Source organism: Brachypodium distachyon, chromosome 1, assembly GCF_000005505.3.
Source record: "Brachypodium distachyon strain Bd21 chromosome 1, Brachypodium_distachyon_v3.0, whole genome shotgun sequence".
NCBI classification, from domain to species: domain Eukaryota; kingdom Viridiplantae; phylum Streptophyta; class Magnoliopsida; order Poales; family Poaceae; genus Brachypodium; species Brachypodium distachyon.
This window is the reverse complement of record NC_016131.3, coordinates 45,935,231-45,957,237: the sequence shown is the minus strand read 5'-3', so window position 1 is coordinate 45,957,237 and position 22,007 is coordinate 45,935,231. Positions and strand designations below refer to the sequence as shown.

General features: G+C 41.2%; 1 protein-coding gene and 1 non-coding gene across 8 annotated transcripts; both read left to right on the top strand.

Moving 5' to 3' along the window:
* The first annotated feature begins 7,050 nt into the window (after window positions 1–7,050).
* MIR5174A (microRNA MIR5174a) lies at window positions 7,051–7,216 on the top strand. The gene has a single exon (NR_126918.1). It is a non-coding gene; the product is annotated as a microRNA MIR5174a (primary transcript).
* A 1,006-nt stretch (window positions 7,217–8,222) lies between these two features.
* LOC100823223 (ABC transporter C family member 13) lies at window positions 8,223–21,959 on the top strand. 7 transcript variants are annotated; one of them, XM_010229637.3, is made up of 36 exons: window positions 8,223–8,384; window positions 8,485–8,525; window positions 8,650–8,734; window positions 9,835–9,999; window positions 10,095–10,226; window positions 10,473–10,570; window positions 11,347–11,416; window positions 12,237–12,491; window positions 12,947–13,016; window positions 13,386–13,446; window positions 14,051–14,138; window positions 14,599–14,717; window positions 14,825–14,922; window positions 15,233–15,299; window positions 15,528–15,645; window positions 15,732–15,848; window positions 15,924–16,004; window positions 16,413–16,667; window positions 17,059–17,160; window positions 17,238–17,305; window positions 17,413–17,544; window positions 17,627–17,774; window positions 17,911–18,197; window positions 18,294–18,441; window positions 18,595–18,770; window positions 18,844–18,955; window positions 19,057–19,110; window positions 19,511–19,633; window positions 19,766–19,864; window positions 19,979–20,071; window positions 20,180–20,290; window positions 20,358–20,519; window positions 20,624–20,811; window positions 20,936–21,125; window positions 21,278–21,445; window positions 21,675–21,959. In XM_010229637.3, the coding sequence occupies exons 1-36, from the start codon at window positions 8,352–8,354 to the stop codon at window positions 21,753–21,755; spliced, it is 4,395 nt and encodes a 1,464-aa protein (XP_010227939.1). In that variant the 5' UTR covers window positions 8,223–8,351; the 3' UTR covers window positions 21,756–21,959. The 7 variants fall into 7 exon arrangements, with proteins under 7 accessions (XP_010227939.1, XP_024312969.1, XP_010227941.1 ...); XM_024457201.1 differs by lacking the exon at window positions 10,095–10,226; XM_010229639.3 differs by lacking the exons at window positions 8,223–8,384; window positions 8,485–8,525; window positions 8,650–8,734 and having other exon boundaries at window positions 9,857–9,999; window positions 10,099–10,226.
* Window positions 21,960–22,007: the final 48 nt, after the last annotated feature.

Sequence of the window (22,007 nt, the reverse complement as noted above, 5' to 3'; positions counted from 1 at the left end):
TCTGGTGCCACCAACACCATGGCCAAGACCTCTGCCACCACCAAAGCAAGCACCATGATCTTCGAGACCGGCAGCTGCATCCACACCACTACAATCATAGGCATCTTGGCCTCAAAGCTTGATCCGAGTGGCACCTGCGAGCAGCTCTCACCACATGTACCGCTCCATCCTCGCACCACGTCCAACCTCGGTCGCCCAGTCAAAGGCAACTGCTCGGCGAAACATTCACTCCGAAGAACGCCGCCCACAAGGCGGCCCGATCTGGCCGTCGCCCGCTTATCCACTCCGCAGGATGCCGCCCCGATGGCCACCCACAGCGTGCCCCGATCCATCCTCCGCGCCGCCTCTTCCGGCCCCTGAACGCCGCCCCGATCCGGCGGTCCGGCCGCCACGCTGCCTCTTCAACGCTGCACAACGGCGCCGCGATCCGGCCACCACGCTGCCTCTTCCACGCCGCAGAACGCAGCCCGATCCGGCCGCTGCCCCGCGACTTCCTCGCCGGGCCGGCAAACATTGCGAAGCCGAATCCTTGAAAAAGGGCCCCGCCACCGCCGATGCCACACGGGTTTCACCCGGCTGCACCTTCTGGCGGCGGCGAGGGAGAGATGGGAGGTGGCGGCGGCTGCTTCGAGTTTTGTTAGGTGTCCTCAAGCCTTACATAAATTAGTGGGTTATACCTGTGGACCACGAAATGCAACGCTCCTACCATACCATGTTGAGCCGGTAAGCATTAATTGACTTTTATTGAGGATTAACTTTATAGAGATTGTAGATAAAGATTAGTACCCACGTCTTGTGATATATATCAAACAAATTTCGGACGATCCATAGCAGCGCCATGATCCATAACCGTTGCAAATTTATCTCCATTGCTACTAGATGATACTGTATGTGGTGGATGACATCGAAAAGGCTGTGCAGCCTCCTGGATCTACCATCGGAGGTGAATGCTATAAGGCGAACCAAACCGGCCGGACATGCACGTGCACGTGCTTCCTTGTTGCATACGAACAGCGTATATAGAAATAGCAGCAATGCACCAGAGGAAACATGTCTAGCCCTGTCGAAGGTCTGCCTGCAGTGTCTATTCTGTACAAGCACGCAATAATGCAGCTGCGAATTTCCTGCAATTGGGTCGAGTTATGCACAATAACAGCACAAGGGCGCGATGGAGGCGTGCGGGAGCAGTGGCTGCTTTTCCTTGCCCTCCTCGTCCCAAACACGGAAACACTTTGCACTGCGCCCCTCTCCTCTCTGTTCCCCTTCTTCTCCCTCCTTTCCTCCATGCTAATTAGTTAAACTTACATTTAATTACATATTTACATCTACAACCGCTGCTGTAAATTCAGAAGATATACAATTCGCGGCAGCGATAGGTACGTAGTGCGAGTACTTTCACCGCTAGAGCTTTCGTAGCTTTCGTGATGTTGGCTAAGCCACGGATCCACCGGTAGGAGAGGGGACAGCGAAAACGAAGTAGAAAGCAGGGGTGTCTCCCCACAAACCACAGTGGAGAAAGGGCTTTGCCGGTCGAGTGCGAATCTCCTTTCACGGATCTCGCAGTAGTCGTTGCAGGTAATCATGCTTGGAGGACGCAGCCGCGTCGCACGCGCGCTTCCATGCATGTGTAACCAGTGAATATATATCTAACTCCGTTTATACTGCTCGTATGCATCATTGGCAAAAGTCTTGTGTGATGAGAAGCGATGTGAAGCGCGCTGACACCGTCGCAGAAAAGATGCAATGATCATGGCTGAATTTTTGGTGCAGTTTTCGAGGTCTAGCTTGCAAAGTCGCAATGATCGATGGTGGCCTAAGTTCAATTCTCATCTTCCATGAGGATTAGCAGTATAACCATTCAAAAATCATGTAATCCTTTCATTTACGTGACCGGCCAGTTTAGGTTAATTCTCTCAGAAGTTAATTACTAGCACGTATGTGCCCGTGGGGTACGTACGTACACGTGTACTTGACCATCAGCACGTACTCGAATATACGGAGTAACAAATCTCGTCAAACTCTACGGGTTTCGGCATCTTTTGCTACTATACGGAGCAGACACGCCGGCTCGGATCTTATGCGGCCAGATGCCCACCAACACCATACTCCAAAACCAACAATAATTATATAGAGTCGTAGCCTTTGACAATTCGTGGCTTAGCCAACAGGCGGGCCGGAGGGGTTTCATTAACTAAGAAGCTCATCAATCATATAGCTCATCGCTGGGAAGCAAGATTAAAGTTCTAATCTCCAGGCTAATCGCGTCCATCCATGGGAGCGATTTGCGTGGGACCACAGCGGCGCCAACGATCACGGATCATGATGATGACGATGATCACATCCTTTTTGTTTTCAATCCGTTCATGATTAATTAGCGAGGGTGATGATATCTAGATGGGATATGGCCATTGCGAAAGCATGATTGGCTTTAGGGGACCAAAGGATGTGGAGGCATGGTCCTCACCATGTAATTGGTCAAACAATGGGATTATCATAGCGTGCAAGGCCTTTTCTGGTCTCCCCTCTAGGCTCTACCGCAGTACTCCTACTGTGCTACCTAGCTCCTTTCCTTCCTGTGAAAAGTGTGGCATGTGGTGGATTTCAGAGTTGAGTCGGCCTGGGTATCTATCCGTGGACCGTGTCGACCCTCTGACCTTCTTTTTCCCAACGATTTCAGTGAGAAAATTGGAAAAAAAAGAAAGACCTGGATAGGATCATGTTTGAACTTCAAATGTTTAGTATCATCACAAAAATAATAATGAAGTATAATAGGTCTTTCAAGAGACGTTTTTGTCTAGTTCGAATACAGGAATGAACCATTCGTTTGGGCTTCACCTAGGCTGGTTGGATATCCCGTTCGTGACTTCATACTGCCCGGTACGTGCAGCTTAGAACCAATTCGTCTTAAAAATGTTGCAGGCGAACACTGATCAATTGCTCTGGTCCGGGGACGACCTTGGTCTCAGGGTAACACCAGAAAATGCCGAAAGATAACCAACATGCCATGTTAGCACGTATGGTACACATACTCTTTCTTTGCGATGCTCTGTGGACCGTGGCCATGCAATCGGCCCACATGCTCACGCCTAGCTTGCGAGGTAGCTAGGCCACCGATTGACCACGACGACAAGGGCTGATACAGCTCTTTTAAGGCGAGATCGATCAGCAAACACTGCCAATGCACCATCAGACCAGACCAGACCGATGCATTGTAGTATCACGCATGCAGGCAGGAGATATTCACGCCCGTACGTACGTGCTTGCTTTGGGTCATCTCACAAATCGATCCACACAGCACTACAGCAGCAAAGCCTGCGGCGCACCCCATTCATGCATGCACGATGACGCATTGGTGCACGCCCCGGCCTGCACGCATGCGCGCACGCGCTGCCGGCCTGCCTGCTGCTGCAAAACCCTAACAACAATTCCGTGAGATTCCCGTGTCCTGGCGCCTGATACATGTCCTCTCGGTTCTTTTTCTGTCTCTCTTCAACACGAATCTTGGCGTGGCAGCGGTTTGCTTGCTGGCCCTGCCACGCTGCGGCTGCGACTGTGGCAGTGGAAAGTGAAGGAGACTTTTGTAAGCTTGTTGGGCCTGTGGGAGGGGAAAAGGAGGAGAGGATGACGCCGACGCGTACGCAGGCGGCAGTGGCAAGGCACGTTCAGGTACTACAGTGACTGAACCACGCTAAGCTGCCTGTGAGCGAGACATGATTTACACTGCTGGCTTGGGTTTCCTTGGAGCCAAGACGTGTTTCCTACCGGAGAAATTTAACCGTTTGCCATGGAATTTTGAGTATTTTGGTAACTCTGGTGAATACCTTTTCCTTGTAATATCCACGAGTTACCAACAAGCAAAATCTTTGTCGTCAACACAATTTTCCGGGATCAAAGACAGTTAAGTTAAAACCACGTATATGTTTGCAGGATTAACATTCATTCTCTTCTCTCCTAGAAAACCCATGCATCAAGGGTTCCATTTTCGCTGGCATCCCTCCCGCCGGTAGATCATCGGCATTCTTCTTCGGTGTGTGTGCAAAAAGTTTTCGATTTGCCGGTGAGAGTTGTAGTTTTCTCCGCCTAGAGGTTTTTGATAGGTCCGCATTTGTCAAGAATTGCGACGACGAAACGATGGCGTCACTGCCAGTATGGAATAAGGTTTTTCCTCCACGGCCTCGTTCAGGTGGTGCTTGTGCTGTTGGGAGGCGTGTGAAAGATGGTGTGATGCTTGAGGATGGTGGCGCTTCGTCGTCGAGATGGTCTTCCCGGTTCTGATTCCCCTCAAGTTCTTCCATAAGGACGGAATCAACAAAACAACCGACATAGATTATTATCGTTTCCTCAGGACGGCGAGGTTAGGGTTCAATGGTTCGACAACTGTGAGGTTAGGGGTATGTGCACGACTAGTTCTTGTTGTCATTGACAAGTTCAGGCCGGATCCAGTAGAGGAGGATGATAACAGCACGTCATCAGCTCGTTTTGGCGACGGTAGCCAGTGGTTGTTTGGTCCAGAGAACTCGCTATAATTTTTATTATGTTTGAAGTGCATCCTACTTTTGATCATCCTTTATAGTAGACATGCGTACTTTAAAAAAAGTCAGGACAGTCACAAACATTCGTTCATAAAAATGGCTATTGCTAAACAGGAAAATATCTCCAGCAACATATCTCTTAGGACCTTGATGTTTTTAGAGCCTCCGTGTTACCCTCCTGAGCCTCCCCATTTGGCTACCACCGTAACGTAGAAGATCGAGAAGCTAGTTAAATTTTGGCTAGTGAAATATGCATGTTTTGCTGAAAATGTCAGTCAAAATTTTTAGACGACTATTTATAAGAAAATATGGTTACTCAAATTTTATAAGTGTCCTAGCCACACTCTTATATTCATAGAGGGTGAGTAATAACTTGAGTTGCGAGCACATTTGGATGCACGAGGTACTATTGAAAGGAAAAAGAAAAATCTCCTTTGTCCCATTGTTTCAAAAACTTCTACTCCCTCCATCCAACAAAATACATCTCAATTTTAAATAAATTTAAATGTATTTATACATTAAGTCATGTTTATATACATTTAAATTTTGACAAACTTGACAATTTTGTTGGACGGAGACAGAAACGTGCCATAGGAAAATCGGAACACGAAAAGAGCGCTGAAAAGACACATAGGGCAGTGTGTGCATCGTGCGTGGTGCGTTTGCGCCGATTTCTGCTGTTTAGCTACGTACTAGGCCTGCCTCCGTTTCCCCCCTTCCGGGGTGCACACGCGCAGAGGGCTGCCGCTCTAGCAAGAGACAAAAGAACGCTCTACACCTTTGGGCTTTGGCCTGCCTTGCTAGCACACCTACTGCATCAAAGTTGGTCTTCTATCTCCAAAGGAACAGCACTGCGACAGACAGCAGGCGCCAACTTTGGTCGCCCACAATTCAACCAGGCGCCAACTTTTGTCGATCACAGTTCACAAGGGATTCACCAAAAACCTGCTGCCAGTGGCTTTCGCCCAAAAGCCTTTGCTGTTTGCTTTGCTTTACTTTTGCCCTGCCCGTTGGTCAATTCAGTTCAATTCTGCTTTCAGAAAAAGTATTCCTGTCCCTGCGAGTGAATGTTTGTGCTTGTGTCCTAACTTAATTGTTGGTCTTTCCGCGTCAGCAGTATGCTGTATGTATGCCAATATCGACACGGCCACACCCCTTTTCTGGATTTGACATTGAACACCTTTTATGCCTTGCTGGTGTGTGGTGTGATGTGTGCTGCTCTGCCCAAACGAGGAAAATATGGCATTTTGTTTAGGGCGGGTGGGTCGTTATTTAGCTAATCTTTTGGGTTGGACAAAGATTTCAACGATATTTAGTTTAATCCATTGGCATCTTTCTGATACAGAAAGAAACAGGGGTTGGCGATTGTGTCGCACGGCTTTACACCGCTCCAAACAACGAACAAGATCATCAGCACGTGTGGCGTATGATTGCGGAACGAGAGCAGATGCGAGTAGGCGATGGATGATCTTGTGACCAATCGGTTGGAAAGTTGGTGGTCGGAGGCAACGAAGCACTCCAAAACTCGTCCATTTGTTCGAGGCTCGTACATGCATGAGTAACGAATGATAGTAGCGTTAGACATTATATTTTGTATACGACTCTCGATACGCTGCATCTTAGGTAGGCCTGACGAAAAGACTGAGGTTCGAGAATCTTATTGAACGCCCGCTAACTCGGCTCGTTAAGGGATCGGCTCGTTAACTAAAAAAACCAAATCAAACTTCTTTTTCAGATCGTTAAGCTTAACGATCTTAACGAACAAACTCGGCGAGCGCTCATTAAGCTCGTTAACGAGCTCGTCTCGTACATCACTTGTGAGTGGCTACTGAAATTTATTTTGCTGCTAGAATTGTGCTATTATTTTTCTTTTGCTGTGTTATTTCCAATCTTTATAGCCATGTTCAGTTTTGATATATTTTGTTTGATGTCAAAATTTATCCCAAGCAAATAGGTCATGCCAAAAAATTTAGATCAGAATGATATTTATTTATCTTAACGAGCTTTTAACGAGCTTGACGAGCGCTCGCGAGCTCTTAACGAACCGAGCGTGCTCGTTAGCCAGCCCTTATTCTTAGGGACTCTGAAAGATGATTCGTTGAGATTCAAGCGGACCCCGATAACACTTTTCGTAGTTCTCAACATTTAACCCCAAACTATCGAAAACCGGTAGACTTAAATTTGAGCACAATTTCACAAAGTGGTTTTGTACTTCGGCCATCAAATAAGTGTGTTTTATGTTAGTAGAAAATGCTATGAGATGGAAACCTAGAAAAATTCATCGGAAAAGATATTTAAAGATATTTATTCCTGTCTCATGCAAAAAATGACAAGATATATTCATGTATATGTTATGATTTTTAAAAGAAGGCAAATTGATTGATTGATGTTTTTTTTTATAGGAAACGGATAATGCTCAGGCGATCTCTCTCTTCCATGCCAATAATGTCCGAGATCGCTGGCGCTACAATAGTCTCATAGAAGAAGTGGAGAGGACAGTGCATTCACCAAGGGAGATCAAGTTTATTAAAATTCATAGATCTTACTTACTCCGTTCCATAAAGATTGGCGTGAATTTGAACTAGAGCTAGTTTAAATCCGTGCCAATCTTTATGAAACGGAGGGAGTACAACAGAGTCAGTCATGACTTGGCAGATTTTGCAAGATCGAGTCGACGTAGAGCTTTGTTGGCTATGGTGTTATCCACTTGGGGATGCTAATGTAGCTCTACTTTGATCAACCAAATATCCCTTATTAGCAAAGAAAAGAAACTTCATACCCACCCTTGCATGCCCATGAATTGTGTCATATATAATTTTTCTGAAACCTCAGGAGACGAACTACCCGACAAACTTGAGCACAATTATCTCGGGTGTTTCCCCTCAATTTTTTTTTAATCTCGGGTGTCTTTGCATCTCAAAGTTTTAGTCAAAAGTTAAATAAATGAACCTAGGAATACTATAAATGTGAACGTGAAGATAAACCCGTAGAAAAATATGCCAATTTATGTTTTATGTACGTGGTAAGAGGAATCTATTTATATATTTGCACATGACACGAATAGTTATATTTTTGGATGAATTGATGCACTAGCGGGCCGAGACTAGGAAATCATTATTTCTTAGGCTTTGCGTCCACCACTAATCAGGCCGAGACGTTCTCCAAAACCGGCTAAAATAAGTTACATTCGCCGACTTGCGTGTAAGTTGGGCTAACAACCTAAAGAGGGCCCGCGGTTTCGATCTGGCCCGTCTCGTGCTGAGCCGGGCCCTCATGCGGGGGAAGACGCCAACTGCTCCCCCACCTCCTTTCATCGTGCGTGCCACGTTGCGGCGAAAGACAAGCGAGAAAGGTCCAAATCCTCGCACCTAAAAAAAAAGCGAAGCCCACTTCCGCAAAGACAAGAAGACGATAAAAAGTAAACCCCACTTTGCCACCACTTTGCCAAAGCGGACAGCCGCCGCCGCGTGCGTGGCGCGTGCGCGCCATTCTGCCGAAAAGGGGCACAGAGGATCGCCACACACACACACACACACCCGTCGTCCCAGACGCACGACGGTGACACGCGGGCCCGGCGTTCCCCACGGCCCCACGGCTCATTCGAACGGAGCACGAGAGAGAGAGAGGCGAGAATGCTGGATGGCAAAACCCCAGCCAGCTCCATCGTTCACAGCTAGCGGCGTATTAAATGTGACGAAACGACGGCACTGGTCGATCGAGTCGACCCTCTCCTCTCTCCGCTCCGTCGCTCTTCCACTCGCTGCCCGCCTGGTTCCTTCGGGCAGTAGCCGCGCTCGCGGATTCTGCCTCGCCGCCGCCATGGATTTCCTGTGCGGCACCGGCGATCCCGCGGTACGTAATCCCTACCGCGACGGCGCCGTCGGCGCGAGTTTTTTTTTTTTGATCGGGATGTGCGGTGGTAATCGGGTTTGTGGGAACGGGATTTTTGCAGGTTTGGGACGGACGGCGCTTCTCCCCCTGCTTCGCGGATTCATATCCTTTTTTTTTCCTCGGGGTTGTGCGCTGTTGTGGCATGGCGATCGCTTTTGAGCTAGCGCGTTTGGTTTAACGTTTGATTTGTTCTCGTTCCTTAATTTTTCTCTCTCTGCCGTCGCACGGTGCTGGGGTTCGGTGGAAATGTGGTTGCCACGGTTGCCGTCCTCGCGCTTTTCATCGCCAAGGGGAACGCGCCGAGAACTGAGGTAGTACTAGTAGAAATAATTTATCTGTTATTTATTTTGAATGCTAACGGCAATTGCTTGTACGAAGAGCATGTACGCACTCAATGTTGATGGTTTTTCAGTTTTTGGAATGATGATCCATCAACAGCTTTAGACAACAAAAGACGGTCTGTTGGTAATTACCAACCAGATGGTTGATAATATAACTAGGGAGTAGGAGTAATTCACATTGACAAACGATGGTAGCCTGGGATTACCTAGCTTCAAGCATTAGTTGTATAATTGTATCGTGTACACAGTACACAGAACAGGTAAAAATAGAGGAACATTTACTATACTTCTTCAGTAATTTAAAATTTTAGCGTTGAATATTTTGAAGCTTAGCGGGTCGCTCTTCCACTAGCAATTGGTTTAGAAGTTGCCATGTGGTATTTCAAAACTCACTGAAAAGTTTCTTTGGGTGGTTGGAGTAAAAATTATTGAAGTAAACTTGAAGCCATTGATGGTCATCTTGTGTACTCCAGTTGGTGGATTAATATGTCGCAGAAGTTTGATCACTGTGCTCATTGTCAACAAGAGTTTGTTTAAGCAGCTGGAACTATAGTACTCCCTCCGTTGGGAAATGTAGGCTGTATTTTGATTTTTGACCATCCATCATTGATCTTTCACCAAAAATTGGTCCAATAATACGTGTGTTGAGTGACACAAAATTGGTACATTTTGATTCATATTAAAAAACATTTCCCTCTTATTGTGATTTTGTAACAGCTGCGAGCAAAGTATTGTACGAGAAATGTATGTTTAAGGACCAATTTGGATGGTGAAAAATATGGCCTACATTTTCCAATGGAATAGTATGATATATATAGAGGAAATACCATCGACTGTTAAATGAGTGTTGGAATCCTTCATGAATCAAGATACCTTTTGACACAAGGAGATAAAATTGGCATTAATTTCAAAAGCCCAGTTTGTAACCTAAGAATCTGGACAAAATGGCGTCTGTAGATAGTGGCACTGTTTATTGTTACCTACTTGATAATTGGCATCCTTATTTAATAATTATAATTTTTATTATCACTCTGTTTTGGTAAGTATAATAATATTGCCTACTATTTTAGAGTGTCAGGAGAGGTTTACTGGAGAAGTTGTTTGTGTTCGGTGTGCCCGGTTTTGCAGTCTGCCTTTCTTTGGTTGGACTAATAATGATTGTAAAGAAGAAGTTTGAAGGGATATACGTTGAGAACCACAAGTTACTCTTCACAGCCTCCCAGTTTCTTTCATGGGTAAGAGCCCCATTACTATACATGAGTTGCATGTTCTCCCTCTCCACTCGTATGAACAAAAGCCATTATAGTTGTGTTAAATCTCCTTTGAATAGATAGCTGTGTGTCTTGTCTCTGTCAATGGGCCTTGGTTCAAAATACTCTACAACCCAATTATGTGCATCTGCTGGATGTTGAAGATTCTTCTAGAGATGCCCCACTTGCAATACACACTTACCTTAATGAAGGTATTACACTTATTTATAATCTAGCTTTCTTTCATTCTATCCGATGCTTCTTTGTTATGAATACCAGTTAGGGCACTCTTCTACAATTTGCTGCTGTATCATGATATTCATAACCTATATATTATCTGTTCTTTGTACTTTTACTTTAACTGGCACACTAGCGCAAATTGCATAGAAATTGACATGAAATGGCAGCTAATTAAAATAGAACCAGCTACTTTATGGTTTACTTTGGAATTACTACAGGCAATGGCATATTTTATGGAAATCGTCTCATTCTCTACATCAATATCATTTGGAATTTTTGTTACTGTGGCAACTATAGGAGGTCGATCATGCAAAAGGTACTTGGTTTGTAATTCCCTGTGGCACAGATTATCATGTTTTAAGTTTGTTTTTTATCTTTTAGCAACTGATGGAGTTAAATACCTGCCTAAGTGCTAAGTGTAAAATGATCTTCTGTTTATGCAGAGGTAGCAGGTTAGATGTTAACCTAAGATTCCCTTACTTTTGGAAAGGAATTATATTTGTTGTCATGCATAAATAACTTGTGCGTAGTCATTTTTATTAGTACACTCACTCATGTACCTAATTTAATTGCTGTCACGCTTCATTGTTCGATGACGTCAGAGACAGTCCTCTCGTGCAGGCTAGAGATGTTCTCTACGGTGGTGGTCCTCTAATGTTATTCGACTGATACTTTATTAGCACTTTAATTCTCGTTTTCCTCATCATTAGGCTATTCCAGTTTCTGAGATCAGATCAGTTGGTACACATCGGTCTTTGACATGACTACCTTCCTCAGTCTTGTAAACTCTTGCTTTTGGGCTAATATATTCAGGTGGGGAGCCTTTTACTCAAAAATAAATAAAAAATTAGGCAAAGTCACACTACAGCTGTATTGTTTTGGGAGCCCTGCAGGCTACATGCTCTATACCTCTTGTATTTCTTAATTCAAGGATTTTCCTTTAATCTACGCACATTGGACTTTTATCCGAGCACAGCAACCTAGCGACTCTGTTGAATAACTTCCCCTTTGTTGCTTTTCATTGTTATAAATCATACTGAGCCTGTTCCTCTCAATTTATGTAAAACCGTGCACTACATTTTTCTCTTTCAGAGAAGTGAACTCTATTGAAGCTCCCCTTGTTCCAAACAATGAAAATTCTGAGGCCGAAAGTATGACCGTGGTATGTCATTTTTTGGGTTTCGGTTGTACATTCAGGATGTGTGCAATTTCGCTCTACTTACATAAGAACAAATTCATACTTTCGTGACATTGTTGGTCATGCCATTTACTGCATAATTTTGCCTTAACTTCACACAAGTCATATTTTTGTGAATCTGTGTTGGTCATGTTATTTACTGCACAATTTTCCCTAAACTTGTGAAGTTAACGTTAGCTTTCTTGTCATAACAATACATGACATCCTTCTCCCAAATAAAATAAAATAAAATAAAATAAAATACATGACATCCTTGTTTTGAGCACACATGATTTGTGCAATACAAATGGCACCCCTGTTTTGAGTGGAAGTAGCAAAGGCGCAAATCCCCCAAAAGCTGAAAACTCCAAGTGGCGCATTGCGATGCTGACAAAGCTTACCAATTTTGGCTGAATTGTGCATTTACGCTGACATCGTAGGATAGGAATAGTTGAATTTTCAAATATGAAGGTTTCTCCAACCCGTGACTCAGATCTGTAATGCTGACAAAGGTTACCAAATTTTGGCTGGATTGTGCATTTGCACTGACATGGTAGGATAGAATAGCTAAATCAAATATGGAGGTTCCTCCAACCCATGATCCAGACCTGTAAAGATATTCTGCTAAAAAACCATACCGATACGTCATGTAAACCTTCGGTGCAGGAACAAATATACAGAGTGCCACATGTGATTACTTTTATCTTGTAGTTGAAATTCAAACATTGGTATTTCTTCACTTTTTATTCATTTCCTTCGTCCAGGTTCTGAGTTTTTCTATATGCTTCATGTCCTGTCATGTCAGGTAAATGAGCACCAAAACATCTGGGAACTGTTGACTTTTAAGTCTGTTAATCCAATGATGGACATTGGTATCACAAGACAACTTGATTTCACAGATCTGCTTGAATTACCCGCTGAGCTCAGAGCTGCTTCCTGTTACGACAAACTTTTGTCTTCCTGGACTGCTGAGCATCAAAATCACCATGCTGATTCATCTCTACTCAGAGCTATGTCTTACGCATATGGATGGACTTACTTGCGTCTGGGCCTGTTAAAGGTACCCTTTTAAAACCATTACAGAGGAGGTTGAATTGATTAAATGCATGTTCTACATATGAACTGAGGATGAGGGAGATATATGTTTAGAAAAGAAGGTGGGGAATTCATGAAACAGAAGTAGATGATCTCTTTCTACACCCTCCCTATATAACCATGTTGGATACATGACTAGATAACCAATTGGCAACAAGAGACCATCTAATTACTATCTAAAAATTCATGTATCAATTGATGGGTTTTACTAATTCGATACATCTCTCGGGACAGACAGATTTGTAATTAATATGTTGCTAGAAGGTCAGGGAAAAGCGGGTTGATATACTCGGTTGTCAATTTCTATTTTGTTAAATGAATGCTGACAAAAGTGTTTTGTTATTTTGGACGAACCCTTACAAGTTCACACAAACGATTTCTAGTTTTCTAATAGGCTATCATACTTTTCTATTCATGCAGGTGATAAATGACAGTATCAGTTTTGTAAGCCCACTGCTACTCAATAAGTTCATAAGACTTATTCAACAAGGTGTTGTTTCCTAAAAGTATAGAAGGCATACTATTAAAAATTTCCGGGGCAAATAACTACTGTATTCCCTTTTTCACCCTCAAAACTTACACTAACACACAGTTTGACCACCAGCAAGCATTCTTACAAGCCTTCTTTAAGTAGCTCTTAGGATTCTTCTGGTAGTTCTTGACTTCTTGTAGAAGCATTGAGTAATATATTGGGGAATCACTGATAAGAAGTGTATGGATATGTTCTAAAACAACAGGGTATTTGAATGATGTTTCTTAATCAAGTACCCTCCATTTTACTGGTGCATGCTTTTTTAGCAGGGTATTTGAATAATCCAACTTATAGCTTCTAATATTTTTCTACCTTTTCATTCATCAGGTTCTGTTGGCATGGATGGATATATTATCGCCATTTCACTAGGATTGACTTCGATTATCAAGTAAATCTTCTCATCAAGAATAATGTGTGCCTTTGCATATCCACGGAACCTGCACTTGACACCCCCAAACTTGCATAGTGATGAAGTCTTTCCTTTTTTTTGTGTGTGATTTTTCTAGTCTAGACATATTATTCTTAACCGAGTCTTAGATAGTGATGAGTCATACGTGAAATTTGCAGAAACATGTTCCACAGTTGATGAAGATGAAAAATTTAATATTATTGATACTTGAACTATCGTGCTGACTGCTGAGCCAATTTAGGTTACTGATGTCCATAGACCACCCTTCACTTATGTTCTTGAACGAAATGATCTTTCAGTTTAAAAGTTCCAAATTGCTTAAGAATTTTACTGAACTTTATCTGATTACAGTTGTGACTTCTAATATGGAGTAATAAAGATGACTTTTCTAACCTCTTGATGAATATTATGAGTGTGGGTTTTACTTGTTACAATGGATATGCTAAACAGTGAGGCAGTTTTTTTTTTGTTCTGACCTAATTAGTGAATAATCTTTCCAAATAAAATGCTGGCTACCCACTTAGGTATCTTCTCAGATCTATTTATGTGCTAGTATTTATCCAAGTTGTTTCCCATTCACTAGGTCATTTTTAGATACCCAGTATTCCTTTCGTCTAGCAAAGCTCAAGCTGATGTTACGATCAAGCATCATGGGAATAGTTTACAGAAAGGTATGGCCATTCCTATTCTGTACTTGTTACTATCATTCCATCAAAAAGAAAAATAAATCAAGCAATGAACATTGTCACCAGCTTGGATTGTATTATAGTTATCTTAACTGGTCATAAGTACATAATACTAAGACACTCTTATGCAACCTTGGCTATTATTGCACTTACCAAGAATGATATAAACTGTCATTAGGCTAGGTCAGATAACAAACCCAGATTTCCTGTTAAATATGGAGCGAACTAGTAGTTTGTATGATAGATCATACAGTACTTGTTTTGACCAAACATGTGACAGTGTACAATTGCTGTATATCTTCTATTCTATTGCTGGCTGCTGTCTTAGATATCTTCTTGTTCTGCAAATTTAACAGCGAATTTTGAAACATTTTACTTTAAGCATCATCAAATTTCACTGACTTATCTTTGTTCTCTTTTTCATTTTGGATGGACCATAAAACAGTGTCTATGTCTCAGTCTATCTGAGCGTTCTAGGTTTTCTGAAGGAGAGATTCAGACCTTCATGTCTGTTGATGTTGACCGCACAATAAACTTATGCAACAGCCTTCATGATGCTTGGAGGTATTTCTATTTCATTTAATGTTTGACTGTTATTAATGACTTAAATTGTATGCTTGCACGGTTGCACCACCCTATTTAATGGTTCGCATGATTTGGTGTTTTGCCAGCTTGCCCTTGCAGATTGGGCTTGCTCTATACCTATTGTATACACAAGTCAATTATGCATTCCTTTCTGGACTTGCAATAACAATCATACTAATACCAGGTATTGCTGTCTTTTTAATTGTTTAGTGTCATATGTTTCTGTAAATCTCGAGAGACTCGCCAGGTCATGCGTCCCCATTTTTTGTTATGTGTAGTTCATTCTTCTGCCATGCATGTCTCTTTTTATCTGGAGCATTGATGGATACATTATCGTATGCTAGCGCTAATACATATAAATGTGCATCTTAATTCTTAAAGTAACTGTGATTTTATACAGACCACATCACGTCTCATGCCAGGCCTTTTTTTAATCATTACTTCGAGATTCGTGTTCAAATTATATATTATCAAAACACTACCATATTATACAGTGAACAAATCGATTTCTACGAGGATTGCTACTGCGACACAAAAGATGATGAAGCAAAAGGATGAGAGGTGAGATAAACAATTCCTCTATTACTATTGTAGAACAAAGGACCATCATTTTCTATGTTATGTTCTCATATTGTTTCCTTCTTCTTGTTGCCATATTTAAGAACACCATAAGATATCTACTTATATTTTGTTAGCAGAGATTATTGTCTAAACTGAATAATAGGAAAAGGAAGCTTGAGCAATTATGCAAAAAGTCTAATTGGACACAATCAATGTTTCTATGGACAGGATAAGTTGCACAGGAGAACTTTTAGCACATATTAGAACAGTGAAGATGTACAGCTGGGAGAAATTATTCAGTCAACGTCTGAAGAAAAGAAGAGAATTAGAAATGAAGCATCTTGCGGTGTTCAACTACTCATTACCAGTTTACAATTTCTAGCAAGTCATATATTTGGCACTGGAACTCACAAGTGCTTCTTTTCCTGGTAGACTCGAAAATATCTGGACGCATGGTGTGTCTATTTCTGGGCGACCACACCAACATTGTTCTCCCTTTTCACCTTTTCCATATTTGCAATAATGGGACACTCACTGGATGCTGCCACGGTAAACCAATATCTTGAATTATATGTTTGAAACATGCCCTCAGGATGACAGATTCCTTACATGGACTTCTTACAGGTCTTCACTTGTGTCGCACTCTTCAACACATTAATATCACCCTTAAACTCATTCCCATGGGTTATTAACGGGATGATTGATGTAAGTTAGATGATCTCCATCTATTATTGTAATCTAGTGCTTCCATAGCTTAGGGTTCTACTGTGCTCCCAGGCTATGGGAGCACGCCCAAACAGTTTCTAAAAGTCTGATAATTTCTAATGTATCGATACAATGTGTATTGGCGTCACAAAAATTCAAAAGCAAATTCCAGACACAAGTTGAGAAGCAAAAAAGAGAGATTCTGACATGAATAGTAGAGAAAATACTGGTCACAGGAGATGCTAGTATTTACCGCGGCTTTTCTCCTTTTTATTTCTCAATGAGTACACAGAATTTGAACCTGAAATTTTATGTCGTGATATATGTACCACCAGATATCTTATCTTATTGTAGGGCTAGATGCATCTCTACCACTGTAAACCTTATCTGTATTCTCTGGTATTGCAGGCTGTTATCTCTAGCAGAAGACTGGACAACTATTTGTGTACTCCAGAGCATTGCTCTTCCGAGTTGTCAGCCTCAGCTGCCATTGTAAAGGATGCCTTTGAAACAAACACTGAATTTTTTTATAATCCCAAAGCTGTCATCCTCCAGGATGTATGTTGTTCTTGGTCCAATAGCTCGACTGTTGAGCCAAGCATAATTCTCAGAAACATATCTCTAGAGCTACAAAAAGGCCTTCTCATTGCAATCATAGGCGAGGTGATTCTTAAAATGTGATGGATGTTATCCTACTATAGTGTATGTTATTTGATGGAGCTAACAAAATATTGTTCTTTTAGTTGGTGAAAGAATAGCAAGAAGATACTGTATTACTGGGAGAAAATGATATTTGGATTTGAGATACTACTACAGTGAAACCTTCTTAAATGTCCATTGCCCACACTTTTTTCTTTCATCCAGTTTTATCTTTTCACCCACACTTTTATGTAATACCAATTCTTGTTGATTCGGACACTGATAGGGAACTTTCACAAGGCTTTCTATAAAGCACCTTAGTTTCTCATGAGGAATAAAAATCACCTCTCTTGTATAACTGTATGGCTATTGCAGTTATTTTATGTTAATTGTTAAAATGTTTAATCATTTTCAGGTTGGTTCTGGCAAGTCATCTTTGCTGAACTCTATTATCGGAGAAATGTCTGTCATCAGTGGTTCTGTCAACTCCTGTGGTTCAATTGCGTATGTACCACAGGTAATACATGGTGATTTGGAAATTGCTTAAGATTTGTAGCTGAACGACATAAACTAAAAAAATAGATATTTTTTCAGGTGCCTTGGATATTATCTGGTTCTTTGCGAGATAACATTTTGCTTGGAAAGGAATTTGATGCAAGGAGGTAGATTATTTAAATTTTAGATATTTTTCAGGTGCCTTAAAATAAAAGCAATAAATGGTACTATTTGTTAATTTTAATAATTGTACTGTGTTGAAACATTCATGCAGATATGAAGAAGTAATACAAGCATGTACCCTTGATGTTGATATCTCAGCAATGGTTGGGGGAGATGTTTCACATATAGGAGAGAAAGGCCTCAACTTATCTGGTGGACAGAGGGCCCGTCTAGCATTAGCAAGGTCATGTTTAACTACATTGTGCAGTTGAGATGGGAATGCGCGGTATTTTTTTTTACTAAAATTATGATATATACACTTGCAGAGCTTTGTATCACGACTCCGATTTATACTTGTTTGATGACATACTAAGTGCAGTTGACTCACAAGTTGCTTCACGGATCCTGGAAAAAGCCATTATGGGACCTCAAATGAAGCGGAAAACACGATTATTAAGCACCCACAATCTCCAGGTAATGACTTTTTAGTCTCACCCAAACAGAATTAAGAACTACCTGGTACTTATTAACTGTATGTATGAAATAGTTCATAGATGGAAAATGAAGACCGCTGCCGCTAAAATAACAACATCGTTTCTTTTTTGTTCAGGCCATTTCTGCTGCAGATATGATTGTGGTCATGGCTAACGGATTTGTTAAGTGGTTTGGGACATTGGAATGTTTCTTGGCAACTCCATATTCAAGAATGTATAAGCCAGATAGTTCAAGTGCTGTCTCAGCAACAATTTCACAAAAAGATAAACAGTCAAGCAACTCCTGTGAATTCAAGGCTAAAGATCTGCTTGACAATGATTCAGTGGTTGATCATGACGAACAGAGAGATCAGACTGAAGCAGAGACCAGGAAAGAAGGCATGGTTGAGCTTATTGTGTACAAGTGAGTTATTTGAGGAAATTGTTGATTTATTGCATTAAATAATAAAAGCTTCTTAAATTTCCAACCACCTAATTTAAAATGGCTATTGTTTTACAGAAAATATGCAACATTTGCGGGATGGTCAATGGTTTTCTTAATATTTCTAAGTGCATTTTTAATGCAAGCATCTCGCAATGGCAATGATCTTTGGTTAACTTACTGGGTTGATACCCGCACAGGTACCAATAACACAAGATTTTATCTGGTAAGAAATGATCTCTATCCAAGTGGACTGAATTTGAACATTTCTTATAGCAGATAGCTGATTATCTATAACTGGTTACACAGAAAACCATGTATGTGAAATATATAAGATATAATGTGCATTTATGCTGAATCAAGATTTTGATCTGTGTAGACTATCCTTGCTGTGTTTGGCATAATCAACTCCTTTTTCACATTGGGAAGGGCATTTTCTTTTGCATATGGCGGACTATGTGCAGCAATTCAGATACATACTGATCTTCTCAGCAATCTAATTGGTGCCCCAGTTTCCTTTTTTGATAAAAATCCCAGTGGCCGAATACTAAACAGGTTAGTATGCCGGTTATCTTCAGTAAGCTACACAATGTAGAAATGTGATTGATGAACTGATATAAAATTCCAGATTATCGTCAGACCTCTATGCTATTGATGATTCTCTTCCATTTATCCTCAATATATTTGTCGCCAACTTCTTCAGCTTACTTGGCACTCTTGTTGTTTTGTGTTATTCACAGGTAAACATGTAATATTTTTACTACGAATTCTCACATGTGCCAATATTGTGTTCAAACAAACTAATTCACTTAGCTTGTAATTCATAAATACTGCCACACAGGTTTCATTCCTACTCATCCTTGTTCCTCTCTGGCTTATCTACAGCAAAGTGCAGGTACTGTAGCATCCATATTTTTCTCATCAATCTATTAGAACAATCCTTTTTTTTTGTCTAAGCCTTCTGTCCTTCGAACATTCTCAATGCATGTTATGTAGAGATAAATTGATAACTGGCTAGGTCCTCCGAACATTCTCAATGCATGTTATGTAGTGATAAATCGATAATTGGCTCGGCTCTTATGGTATCAAGTATCAAGTCTATTGCATAGCATGCTTTTCTGGAGCTCCTTGTGCAAAACTGAAAAGAGCTCATGTGCAGTCGTGCAAAACTCATCCTGTCAGTCTAAATACATTTCCAATTTGGCATCTCGTTCTTTGTTTTTCCTACAACTGGTATGATTTATTGCGCTGTACACATGCTGTCTTTTGGAGAAACAAACTAATGTTCTGTGCAGTTCTATTACAGATCGACATCACGTGAAGTAAGACGACTTGACAGTGTTGCTCGTTCACCTATCTATTCATCATTTACAGAGACACTTGATGGTTCATCAACAATAAGAGCATTTCAAAAGGAAGTACGTTAATTACATTTAGACTATCGAAAATGACATCAATTACTTGCCTCCATTTGAACTTGGCTGTTAGAACTCTAATGCTCATGCAGTGTTGGTGTGGTTTGTACAAGGTACTGACAGTAAAATACACAGGGATTCTTCTTGGAGAGATTCATCGAACATTTGACACTATATCAGAAAACATCCTACTCTGAGCTTATGGCTGGTCTGTGGCTCTCGTTGAGACTCCAGGTATAATTATTTGTCTTGCCATAATAACATCATCTTCTGTTATCAAATCATGAATCTTTCTGTATCAGTTAGGCCCGTTGAACAATCACTGCAGTAACCAGCAAATCACTTTAGTTGTTAGCAGGGTTCATCATTTTATTCATCGCCATGATGGCCGTTGTTGGATTCCATAGCAACTCTCTTGTTAACTTCGGTACACCTGGACTGGTAGGTATCACATTAAAAATAAAACCGACTTCATGATTATTTGACTCTTGATGAAAATATTGCTTTGTTTTAAGTAGATATAGACTAAGGGTAAGAAATCCACTACAGGTGGGCCTGGCTCTATCGTATGCAGCACCTGTTGTATCACTGCTGAATGGCTTCTTAACCACTTTTACAGAGACAGAAAAAGAAATGATTTCTGTTGAGAGGGTTGTTGAGGTAAAAATCAATCATATGGCTGTTAGTGACAAACATATTTTATTCTAATATCTGATAATGCTTGCAGTATGTTGGTATACCTCAAGAAGAACTCCAAGGATCTGAATCTCCTCATAGAAGTTGGCCAACAGAAGGGAATATTGAGTTTGAGCATGTAACCCTAAGATATAAAACGGATCTACCACCAGCTTTGAATGACATCTCATTCCTTATTGCATCAGGCATGCAGGTATGGTACTATACGCTCGCTTTTTTTAATGGAATACTACCTGCTCATTCTTGTTGAATCAGAATCATTTACAAAGCCATCGTTAAACTGCTCTGGTTTATTAGGTTGGAGTAATAGGAAGGACTGGAGCAGGCAAATCCAGTATACTGAATGCACTTTTCCGTTTAGCTCCAATATGCAATGGCCGGATCTTATTAGACGGTTTTGATGTGTCAAAAGTTGCTGTCCAAGATCTCCGTGGACATTTTGCAGTAGTACCCCAGAGTCCATTTTTGTTTGATGGTTCTTTGAGGTAAACTAGTAGTTGCTTTTATTTATTTCTTTTCTGGCTACTACTAATTTCATGGTTGGATTGGTTCAAGATTTGGAGTTAAAAACAAAGAATTCTAATTTTTAGTTGACAATTTCCACTATAGGGAAAACCTAGATCCTTTCAGTATAGCAACAGATCTCAGGATATGGGAAGCTCTTGAAAGATGTCATATGAAAACAGAGATAGAATCAATAGGAGGACTCGATATCCATGTGAAAGAAAGCGGTGGATCCTTTTCAGTAGGTCAGCGACAACTCCTATGTCTTGCCCGTGCCATCCTAAAATCATCCAAGGTATAGTACTTTACCATGGCAATATATTTATATATTGAAACTTTGCAATTTTCATCAGCTGCAAAAGCTTATGATAGATGTTATATTGTGTACATCGTACTTGCTCGAAGAATTTAAACTTAGTCTTGCACTACTTGTTAATAATTCTGCAGGTGCTTTGCCTTGATGAGTGCACAGCCAATGTTGACAATCATACAGCATTCCTATTACAAACTACTATTTCTGCTGAATGCAAAGGCATGACAGTCCTCACCATAGCACATCGCATCTCGACAGTAATGCAGATGGACAATATTCTAGTTCTTGATCAAGGCAAATTGGTAAGTCGTGCTATTATGCTTAAGCTTTTTGGGACTATCAGTAAGTGCAGTAACATAAAAAGTCAAAATCTAGATGCAAAAGATCTTCACGGGAATTAACAAGCAGTAACATAAATTAGACGCCCTTCATCGGACATGTGCAGCATGATTATGCTCTGTTCAAAACATCAAATGTTCTTCACCCATCAAGTTAGCACATTATCTAACGGAACTCTTGCTCCAATTTTAGGTCGAAGAAGGAAACCCAGAGGTTCTTAGGAATGACGAATGCTCAAGATTCTCACAATTTGCAAAGGCATCTAGGATGTGATTCTGGGGAAATCTTGTGCTACTCTGTTATAGTACCAGGGGAAACACTAGGGCATAGTCGTAGCACTCACTTTGATCACTGATACTTTATCCCCCAAGAGCAAGGAACATGTTAACATGATCTTCTAGATTATGATTCTGTTAACATAGCTCGAGAGTCGAGACTTTCTGAAATGAATAAGGATGGGGTCGATTATGTTTGTAACCAAGTTAAAGTGGATCAGTCAAGACACTCACAATCACAACTGACGCA

What these genes read in the sequence shown, in the direction of transcription:
- LOC100823223 (XM_010229637.3), top strand. Translation starts at nt 8,352, where the DNA reads ATGGATTTCCTGTGCGGCACCGGCGATCCCGCG. An exon ending in AAGGAATTTGATGCAAGGAG is followed by an intron (nt 17,306 to 17,412) that starts GTAGATTATTTA and finishes ACATTCATGCAG; the next exon opens with ATATGAAGAAGTAATACAAG. An exon ending in TAAGAGCATTTCAAAAGGAA is followed by an intron (nt 19,634 to 19,765) that starts GTACGTTAATTA and finishes TAAAATACACAG; the next exon opens with GGATTCTTCTTGGAGAGATT.